The 11887-nt window shown below is 31.3% G+C and overlaps 1 protein-coding gene across 1 annotated transcript; it reads right to left on the bottom strand.

Moving 5' to 3' along the window:
* Positions 1 to 10644: 10644 nt before the first annotated feature.
* On the bottom strand, positions 10645 to 11679 carry LOC131067112 (borneol dehydrogenase, mitochondrial-like). Its single transcript, XM_059208713.1, has 2 exons — positions 11535 to 11679; positions 10645 to 11444 (listed from the first exon to the last, which is right to left on the bottom strand). Exons 1-2 carry the CDS (start codon positions 11677 to 11679, stop codon positions 10645 to 10647), a joined length of 945 nt encoding a protein of 314 aa, XP_059064696.1.
* Between the last annotated feature and the right edge of the window lie 208 nt (positions 11680 to 11887).

An 11887-nucleotide genomic window follows, 5' to 3' on the forward strand; every position in this document is an offset into this window, starting at 1 on the left:
ATCGTATAGGGGTGGAAAAGACCTTTCTTCATGTAAGTGTTTTTAAAGGGACATGTAATTTTGTATCATTTTAAAAGTGTTGTATATACATTTTTTTAATGGGGTTGGGCGATTGACTTGATTCGTTTTTAATTTAAAATAAATTTATTAGTTTCTATATTTAGTATAAAATTTATATGTTAAATAATATATATATATATATATATTTGAATTTATGAGGATAAATTGTATAAATTAACAAATTCTATATAAATTTTAGTATAGTAAAAAAATGGCTAACTATAATAAATGTCAGTGTAAAATATTGTTGTTTAATTTTTTATTATAATTAGATATTGTTAGGATAATTTAGTACAAAAAAGAAACAATAAATAATAATAAACAAAGAACACAAAGATTTATGGAGGAAAATTGATAATGTACCCAAAAAATAATAAAAAATACCTCACAATATTTTCTCATTTTAGGAATAATTTTCTACTACAACAATATATAATTCTTCATGGAAAAGATATTATGAATGATTGACTAAAAAATTATACATAAAAATAATAATATATTTAAATTTATTTGAAAACAATTTACAACGAATGTTATAATAATTGTTTCCAAATATTATTAAATTATTTATTAGATTAAATTTTGACAAAATATGAATCTCATTAATTAATTTGTGTTTTCTCTTTATTTAAATTATACATTTCATTTTTTTAAATTATTTTAAAACTACATATTAATTTTTAGATTTTACATATATACATATGTGTATAATGTACAAACAAAATCTCACAAATCACTAGTTTTGATCATCTTTGAATTCTTAATGGTTTAGTTACTATAGGTGTAAAAATTTGGTAAAAAATATAATTTTTAATGTTATAATTTGGAAGTGGAACACACTATTGTGGGATCACCCCAAAGCTCTACTTCAATCTTTGTTAAGATCACTCTCATGTCCCAAAGGTATTTTATCCTTTGATACTAGCAACCAATGGGTTTCATCTAATAATCACTAATCTCGAATGGATTTTTGTCCACTAAAGATCGTTTAGTGAACACAAGTGTCCAAAGAAACTTTGCTAGAAAAAATCCAAATGAACCTCTCTTCAAAAAATAAAGAAAAAGATCTAATGCCTACAAAGTGGTTTCAATTGAGATGACTTACCTAGGGTTTGGAAAGAAGTCAGGTTGCTCCTTATGAATTTCATCAATTTGGGTGGAAAATTTAAATGGTTTCATTCTCAAATTTTCCCCATGCTCAACCATTTGAGGTATGGTGTGAAGATGAATTTCCCTTATTGTCTTTTTTTGTCAATCTCTTAGCGTGTGTTGTTCTTAAAATTAAAAAATCCCTTCCCCTACATCAAGGGCTCATTCTGTATCTTAATAATTTTAACCTAAATTTAATCCCCACTTGTCAGTTGGTTATTAATCCCTCTAGTCCCACTTTGTGTGTTGAGTTGTTGGATAACCCTAGTAGTAAAGATAGCATCTCTACACCTAAACACAAAGGGACCCCTACTTGGGTTAACCCTAGTAGGTTGGCTAAATCCAAGAACCCCCTAATCCCTCTTATTTCTAAATGGATTGTCGAAGAGATGGAGGTAGAGGACAATGCTTCTAAGGACCCTCCTACCTCATAGTATATTGGGTCCAATGTTGCCACCCCTTCTACCCCCTCTTTTGGATCCCCTCCCCCCTCACCTATGAACTATTCAAGGCAATGGGACTTCTCTACCTTTGCTAACAAGGTTGATGAGCTCTATAATGGCTACAATAAAGAAGAAGCTATATTTTTTTTGATTTTAGGGCAACTAAATGTGGATAATTTTTTTTTTATAGACTTGATTCCCTCGCCAAAGTGGATCCTACAGCTTCTAGTTGGACAACGGATGACAAGGATCAAAGGGTTTGGGTGGTGGCAAAAGATTTAACAAAAAATATTGAAAAGTGGGAAGGAATGGAAGAGGGATTGAATGGGATTTGTGATGATGGACCGAAAGGAGGAGAAAAAGGTGATGATGAAGGCAATTGAGGTTATGTGGGACAACCAAGCATCCCTAAAAAGGAAAGTGGATGAAATGATAATGCAGAACAATGAAATGTTGAAGAAGAACTTTGCGGCTCTACAGGCCATCCAGCAAGAAATTGGCAAGAGGTAGGCAAAAAATAAACATCATTTAGATTCATCACCTGCTTTTGGTTTGGAGCCATAGGTGTCTAGGGTGAAATTTACCCTAGAGTTTGTTGCTATTTCATTGGGTAAAGGTTCGAACAAGAGGTTCTCCTTCTCTGGCAAAGTGAAAAAAATGAACAAGGACTAGAAAATTGAGAAGCCCCACATCAGGTAGGCTACCAATTCATGTCTTTGGTAGTGGTATTTTTGTTGGTTTTTTTCCTCTTGTTTAGTCTAGTCTTGTCTTGTCTTTTGGTTTTGTGCTCTTTGGTTCTAGGTGTCTATTGGATTTTGTTCTTTTTTGACAGTTGGCACTCTAGTTTAGAGCTCTCACTCCTCATGAGAGCCTAAGTTTTTTCACTTTGGTGGCTATGTAATTGTTTGAGCCTCTGCCATTTTAATCTAATCAGAGTTATTTTCTCTCCAAATATGCTGATAAAATGGCTCTTGAAAGATTCATGACTAAAATTAGAAAATAACTTCCACTATGACAACCTATCATAACATATATCATAATAGTCATGTAGAATATTTTAGAATTAGGGGAAACATGATCTTGTAAGTTATTAATTACACCCTAATTAACCCCACACTCTATTTTTCATTGCCAACACCAATAAATAATAATTAATATTTAATATAAATAATTAACCCCTTAAGTAGATTAAAAACTATAAAATAATCATTATTCCAAAATATTAAATAAATTGTTTTCCAATCTCCTTCCTTTTCCCATGGAAAATATTCAAATGATTTTTTTCCCCCAAAATTAAATTAATTGAAAATGGGACATGTTAAAAAGATAATAATAGTTGATATTTTACATGGTTGGGTCTTCCTCATCCAAATAGTAATATTTATTTATTTGTATCTAGAAAATTATTTACCTCCCTCCTATACAATCATAGCTATGCATTCACAAAGACAAACCAAGGGGTCTATTTTAGCTATAAAAGTTTAGAATACATTACTAAAATGGTACAATTATTGAATATGATTAGAGAATAGTAAAATAAGTACCTAGATACTTAATTTTCAAGAGACATGAATCTCTTAGTGCTAATTACTAGAAAATATCTATTGCATTAATATCTTAAATAAAACCTATGTAAGTTCAAAAGAAATGCTCCTATATGTTCTTTACAAAATAACATGAGATTTCCAACAAAATTAATTATTGAAATTTGGTTTTTATATCATACATTATTTTTAGTATAATAGGTTGAATGGATTGTTTATTCTTATTCAAATAGGTACTCAAGAGATTTATTTGAATTATTTAGCTTTATGACAAACATCTAATATATATTCAATTCATATAAAGCATAAATTTTAAGTAATAGTTGAATAAATTCCTAATGAGAGGCCTAGAGGATCTTTGATTACTCAAAATATGAAACAAAATGACAATAAATTTTCTAGCTAGAACATCATCAAATAAGGGTAAGGAAAATAGATTTGAATATACTAATAATATCTCAAATGAGAATAGAAAAAGCAAAGAGAAAGTGATAATCTTATCCCATCTTACTAAAGAAATCTAGTAAATAAAAATAGTCTCAAAGAAAATATTTTTACCAAGGAATTATTCAAGGAGTATGATTGTCCTAATTGGTGAGACATGTAATGACCTACCAAAGAACCTTAGAGGTGAAGATAAAACTATACAATGAATGCATGGATTTTTTTTTAATGTTATCATATCCCAATTTTTAATTAATTTTTATCATTTGATTAAGAAACTCCTAGTATGGTTGCATGTGTACCACTTTGGGTTGGGTGTGCATTGGGAACCACACCCATCATTGACTCTATTACCCAACCTAGGCTAAAATAAATCTAAAACATGAAACCAAAGATAAGATATCAATTGCAGAAGAAATATCTTACATCAATTTGAGCCTATAACCATCCACATAATTAATTGCTCATAAGGTCTCCTAAACATAGAAATGACCCCAAATAAATCTAAATCATGATTTTGCACATAATCAAACATACCACAACATAGGATCATATCAAAGCCATCAAAATACACTTTTTGAAAACCAATCATACAGATCAAACAACAAAAAATAGGAAAACCAGGAGAAGAAAAGTCAAAAGTGCATCACTAGTGATCAAAAGTGCATCAACTTGGAAAATGTGCATCAAACTTGCAAATGCGTAACAAGATCAAACAACAAAAAATATGAAAACCAGGAGAAGAAAAGTCAAAAGCGCATCACTAGTGATCAAAAGTGCATCAACCTGGCAAATGTGCATCAATCTTGCAAATGCGTACCAACCTTACCAAATGTACACCAGCCTTATAAATTTACACTAGCCTTACAAATGCACACTACCATTGCAAATTTACACTTTTGGGTGTCAATTGCACACCAGGATTGCAAATGTGCACTTTTGGGTGTCAATTGCGTGCCACTACTCTACCAAGCTACATGAGACTCCTGAAAGACCAAAATCAAAAGGATAAATTAAAAATGTGAAGGATACTCATTTAAAATCTACATCAAGACATTTTTAAAATGCTTCCAAAATTCCCACACACTAACCCATCAAAATTCAAGCAACATATCCCTTGTAAAACTCATTTTTCCCTAAAATCCAAACATACACTTCAAGCAACCCATTCATATGACTAAATAAAAATGAATAGGATATTTTTAATCACTTCATGACTCATTCTAAAAAGATAAAATAATTAAAATTGGAAACAAGGGAGAATGGAGACTCCTACCTAAAAAATTGCAGAAACCATCAAAATTAAAGTGGGATCCACACTTACCAAAACAAACCAATAAATTTGGAAAACTTGGAGAGATCATGAACACAAATTATTTGAGCCTCCCCACATTAAATTTTATCTAAGCAATGTCCCAAAATCACAACTCAAAATTAATAATAAAAAATAAATTAAAATTATAAAACCAACTAAACTCCCAAAATCCCAAAAGATATAATCATGCAATCCATACTCAATTGAATGCATATAAGCCATATTCACAATTAAATATTAAATTGCCACAATAGTATTCAAATATCATTAATGTAATATACCCTACTATGAGTATGCCTATTTTCCATAATTTAACATATTTCATCATATTTATTATGCATTAAATAAAATTATTAAAACTAGAGAACCATTAGTATTCATAATAAAATTGACAATTTCTATTTTCCATAATTTAACATATTTCATCATATTTATTATGCCTTAAATAAAATTATTAAAACTAGAGAAACGTTAGTACTCATAATTCAATTGATAATTACTGTATTTAAACCCCAATAGTTCTTTCCTAATCATCAACCCTAACAAAGGATAGGGAATAACTATGTTAGGGTGCTATAAAATCATTCTGCACAAGTAGGCCTAAGGGTTTCAGGAACAACCATCCATACCACCTCTTGATCTCCCTTATAAGGGTTTCAAGAACACTTTTCCATACCACCTCTTGAGGCTCACCTACTTTGTGAGATATTAATACCACCTTTCCCTAACAAAGCCAACCTATCTTCATGATGAGAAATAGAGAATGATTAAGGATTAGGTATGATAATCTCTTATGTATTATGAATGTATATGTAAATAAATGAAATTAAGCATAATTGTCATATAAACTTGATTTCCTTCTTATTAACAAACATAAATCTTATTGGCATTATTTATGTTATATGTATAGATAACAATAAACAAGATAGCTTATATTATAGGCAATATATTTGCCCCTTATTCCAAATAGAATTCAAATATAACATTGTACTGTAAATAAGAATTTAATTAATAGTGAGATACAACATATTGATCTACTGCTATAATAATTATTTCTAATAATATAAAATGACCCGCTCCTTCGATGTTATGATCTGAAGATATAGATATTTGAATTTTTCCTCATGATCCTTCCTCCACCATCTCGTATGTCCTTCTTATTCCCTTGTCAATCGCTAAAGGGATGTGATGATTGACTTGGAACTTTCTCTTAAAAGGTGTTGTCTCCTCTTTACTTCAATCACAACTTCTCTAACTATTGGTTGCTTTTAACATATCATTGATTGACTTAATGTATCTCATCTTATACACATGGTGGTTACTTTATTCTTAATATAGTTTTGTCCCTTAGTTAATACAATACCTTTGATATCTTGTATCCTTCTATTTTCATAGGGAAACAAGATAGACTATTCTTCTCTCTATGAGTCACAACACTTAAGATCTCGTATTTATCCTTATGTCTCTAGAGAATGAAGAAAATGAAGAAATCTTGAGTGATACCCCACCTCCCTCTATAGCTCTAAACCATAATCAACAAAACCATAATGCAAGACAACATAGGAAAAGATGTCATGTTATGGATCATGACCTTTCTATGAGAACTAAACCTTCCTCAAGTGTTCTTTCCCCTAAGAATTTGGATGTAACTTATATGGCCTTTCCTCCTCAACCTTCCTTACTTTCACCAAGTCCTAAGTTTTACCCTTACCTTTCCCAAACTATCTAAAAGCTTAAGTTGTTGGTTCCAAAGGATTCTTCTATTCCTCTTCTTCAGGTGTCTTCCTCTATTGTGGCCAATAATGTTCATGGTGGCATTGGTACAACTATTGTGCCATCTATTGTGATAAAATTGAATAATGATTCAAATGATATTGTTGAAACTATGGAAAATGATTTTGATTTATCTTTAATATTTACTAAAGAATTGACTCTAGCTCCTAGTGATACACATAGTGATGTTCCCTTAAGAAATGATCCACGTTTGAAACTAGATATCGCTCCTTGTTCTATACTAGTTGTGGTTCATTAAACATCTTCTCAAACATCTTTTTATGATAATAAATTTTGGAAGATTATGATTTAATATATATTAGATCCTAAATGTGACACATTTTGAATTTTTAGTTCTTTCTTGCAAGTAATGTGTTTCAGGTCATGATGTGCTTCTTGGCATGTCTAATTTTTGTAAAGATCTATTTGGAATACCCTTAATTCTCCATTGGAAAAGGGATACAAAGAGACTAAGCTTGATATAGCATTCTTCTATTTGGTGTGCACGTGTTTTTGTTATGAATGTGCTTTTGACTTGTCTTTTAGAGATGATGAAATCATTAGGGCATTGAGGTCTCTTCTATATTTACCTAAAACCAGTTATTTTTCCTATGTACTCTTTCTCAATTGTACTCAAAGTTATACAATATCTAGGGATGAGGGAAAATAAAAAATAATGATATTGATATATATTTTCTATCTTATATCCATTCTAACCCTAGTTCTTTGGATCTCTTATGTGATCTTGTTTATATGTGACAATGCCTTAATTTTCCTATGATGGAGGCATTTTTTTGTTACGACGTGATTTTATTTGAACACTTGCTCTCGGTTATCATATGCAATTACTTTAAGGTGGGTGTATACATGTCTCTATGTATTCCACTTTGTTCACACACCACAAGATTGGTTTTTCACTTTGATCACACACCATGAGGATGTTTGTGCTATTGCAACACCCTTTTTCTCATCGTCGGTAGCTCTTTATCAAGATTGCCTAGAAAACTAAGTGGTTTTTTTTTGCTAGTAATATTTGATACTATTGGTATGAAGCTAACCTAGTGTATCCAAGTAATTGTACTATCTTATGGTTTTTTCACTTGTTCATGAGCCTCCTAGGATAACACAACTTGATGTCCTTATGACTTATGAACCCTTTGAGGACATGGCTCCTAGTAAATAGTCGAGGATCTTTCTAGTGATAGATGTCATTATTTGTGTGTTTATAGAAATGAATCCTAGTAAGTGTCTAAGGATCTTGTTAGTCCTACAGGTCATGCCTTTATGGATATGGCTACTAGTAAATTTTGTGAATCTTAGTAATCCTAGATTTTGTACCTTGTTTGCTCCATGAATTCTTCATGCATGTGCTTACATGCTCCATGCGTATTTTCAATGTTGATCATAATTTTGTTCACTTGTTCCTTGACCTTTAATATCCATATTGTAGATTTATAGGATTTTGAGTCTTGGGGCTACCACCTTTCTATACTTGGAGCATCATATCTCTGATTCTCTTCAATATTTAGATGAATGGATCTTTGGCTTCTCATTATTTACCTTGGGTATGAACATAATTATTACCCCTGCTACAATGGGGGTTAAATGTAATCTTGTAAATAATTGACCTTAATTATTTCATGCTAGGTCTGGAAACCATTTTGGTATGTATGCCTAAATTATGTGTGAATGTGCCAAATTTTAGGACTATTTTGTAAGCTTGATTTATTTCCTTATTCCCAACCTTTTTTGTAGTTATTTTTACTAGGAATAGGATGTTGACCGCCCCTATCATAGAAAAAGGATCTCAACTTTAGAAGGATAAAATTTGGCCTTATAATAATTTGCAAGAATTAACCTTTCTTTTTCTACCTACCTTGAAAGTTTATTTCAAAAAGGTGCAAGTTGTATATAATTATAACTCTCTTTCCCATTTTAAATTCTAGCATTTTACAATTGAGTATTCATATAAGCACATTCAATGTGAAAAACATTCAAAAATTCAAGTTTTCTACTAAAATTATGGTCAAGTTCATTGTGTTTCTTCATGTCGAAAGAATACACTAACATATTGCATGACTTCATGAGCATCACACCAAACCTTGTATGAGATTCCATAACAGGTTTTAATATTTGAGGTAATATCTTATCATTTCAACATTTTATTGTTTGTTTATTCTTCATCCTTACAAGAGCACACACTCAAATCTCATCATTATCCATAAGGGAAGTGGGAACACTAACACAAGATTTGACTTAGGAAATCCCCCATATGATACAACAAATTTTATCCATTTTTTGTGTATGCAATTGCAAATCTAATAGAGACAAAGTTGAAAAATATCAGAGCATATAGTGATAGACAGTGAGAAACTTTGAATGGACAAGAAGCCTCAAACTAGGGCAATCAATGTCTCTTTCCTACTACTTTGAGCCAAAATTTTGGTAGATAGATAAGCAAAGCTTCCTAAATGCATTTGTTGTTTTCATTGCTTCTATCTAGTTTAATTAGCTCCAAATCTCAAAACTAGATTTCTTTTCATTTTATATCTATTGTGTACTACAAAATTTATTTATTTTTCCATTTATAACGTAGTTCACATGTGCACACTTCATTATTTCATTTCTCTTGCAAAAAAGGAATAGAAACTCTACACACAGATCTCCTTTAAATAGAGTAGCTTTGCTTACTTATGCTCTAGACGTGTTATGAGAAGGAATTTAAGATTTTTTTTAATTTTTTTTTAAAATAATAATATATGTTAAAGATAATAAACATAATATAATTAAAGAACAAGTTGATTTGTTAAAAAAATTAAACTCTTTAAAAGAACCCATTCAATTTTTAATAAAAAAATGTAAATAAATATTTTTATTAAAATGTATTGATTCTTTTAAAACAATTATTTTTATTTTCTTGAGATATATCGACAATGGACTAAAGCAAAAAGGAAGAAATCACCCCCTTCAAAATTGAAATATCAAATAATATCAAGGTCATCAAAGAAATGAAAAACCTTGTAGAAACATAACTTAGCACCCTCATATATGAGTTGATGCAAATATCTTATCATTGTTTTTGTTTTATTTATGTGAAAGTGAATCCTTTTTTTCCTTTCTTAAGATAGATCAAGAATGGGTTAAAGTAAAGAGGGATAAATCACCTCCTTCAAAATTGAAATGTCAAATGATATTAAGGTCATCAAAGAAAGTAAAAATCTTGAAGAAACATATTGTAGCACCCTCATTTATGAGTTGATGCAAATATATTATCATTGTTTTTGTTTTATTTATATGATTCATTGCATTCATTTTTAATAAAAAATAATAATAAATATAATATTTATATTAAAATATATTCAATCATCAAATATAATAGTTTTTATATTAAAAAAAATACTCTAGAAACAATTTTTGTTTTTTAAAGATAAGATGAAATGTGATTTGCTTTATATTGTTGTCACAACCAACAATATAGATTGTAAAAAATATAGATTGTAAAAAGATACACTAAGAATGCCAACAATTTCTATTGTAAAAGACACATTGAGAATATCTACTCATAAGAATGGTTGATGACCAAAAACTAAGCCATTAGAACTTTAAGATTTATCGGCTGGAGCAAAATAAAATGATTTCAGTCAGTTAAAACAAAAAACTTCAATGAATTCTAAAAGTAAATAAAAGTTCTGTTATTGCAAACCTCTTGAAGACTCCATTCGCAGCTACTTATATTGAATTACCCTCTACTCAACAAACTCTATGCAAGCAATCCTATGAGGAACTAACTTTATTATCTAGAGCTCTTCTCAATAAACTCTCTACAAGCAATCCTATGAAGAACTACCTGTATTATTCTAAAGCTTTCACATCACTGAACTACAATCACACAATTCTATCCATAGCTGCAAACGAATTAAGGCCTGTACAGTCCACCGTCGTGGTTTACAACTGAGAAGCCTCCATCCACAAGAAGATTATGACCACTGATAAATTTTGATTCATCACTGCCCAAAAACAGAGCAGCCTGTGCAATATCCTCTTCTGTAAGAACCACTCCCTTCAAGTTGCTTCTGCAGCTAATCCACTCCTCCACTTCACCCTTATCTTTTGTTCCCAAAGACTCCACTAGAAGCCCTGTTGCAACGTAAGAAGGAGAAATACAGTTAACTCTGATACCATATTTCCCAAGCTCAGCTGCACCATTCTTAGTGAACCCTATTACTGCATGTTTTGAGGCTGTGTATGCATAAGGTGCATTGCCTCCAATAGTTCCTGCAACACTTGCAGTAGAAATTATACAGCCTTTTCTATTGGGTATCATAACACGAGCTGCATGCTTAAGCCCATGCATTACACCTTTTGCATTTATGTCCATTGTGCGTTCAAATCGTTCCATATCATACTCTGCAACACTACCTTTACGGTCCTCCCCTATACCGGCATTGTTAAACATAATGTCCAGTTGTCCATGCTTTTCCATCGCCAGATCCACTGCTGCCCTAACATCTTGCTCTTTGGTCACATCACAATGAATAAAAGTTGCCCATTCTGAGAGAGATTGTGCAAGAATATGACCAGCATCATCTGCAATGTCTGCAATTATGACTTTTGCTCCATTTTCGAGGAAGAGCCGAACAGTGGCTTCTCCAAGGCCTCCTGCTCCACCTGTGATTATTGCAACCTTCCCTTCCAATCTGCATTTCCAAATGAGGACTCACTTTTTATTTCTAAATTAGATTTCAGCTTAAAATAGCATTCTATGTTTTGAGAGAAATTGAAACAAGAGGAAACTTAAAAAATTACCTTCGATCTTTAGACATCGTTCTTTGTCTGAGTATAAGCTACAGAAGTTGGAGATGGTATTGAGGTTATCTCCGATTTGTATGAGTATTTTACAGGGGAGACATCTATTTATATAAGAAAAGGCAACGTTGGCTGGCGGAGCCATTAAACCTCGAAGTTCCAAATTCAGGCTGGAAAAGCTGATAAGATCAGATAGTAAGTTGAGCCGTACGTATAGAGCTGAATATCCGACGTAGATCCACGACTAAAAACTGATCCATTCGGTAAGAGAGAATGTTTTTCGGGATACTCATTAGATTTTTTAATGTTTTTGATTTATTAGCCGGCTATATTATGTAGGCATTGCCCACGGG

The sequence above is a fragment of the Cryptomeria japonica genome, chromosome 7, assembly GCF_030272615.1.
Source record: "Cryptomeria japonica chromosome 7, Sugi_1.0, whole genome shotgun sequence".
NCBI lineage: Eukaryota > Viridiplantae > Streptophyta > Pinopsida > Cupressales > Cupressaceae > Cryptomeria > Cryptomeria japonica.

Excerpts from the sequence above, each read along its gene's own strand:
- LOC131067112 (XM_059208713.1), bottom strand. The coding sequence starts at position 11,679 with ATGGCTCCGCCAGCCAACGTTGCCTTTTCTTATATAAATAGATGTCTC. Across the intron at positions 11,445-11,534 it reads ACGATGTCTAAAGATCGAAG|TCCTCATTTGGAAATGCAGA; the intron begins GTAATTTTTTAA and ends ATAAAAAGTGAG.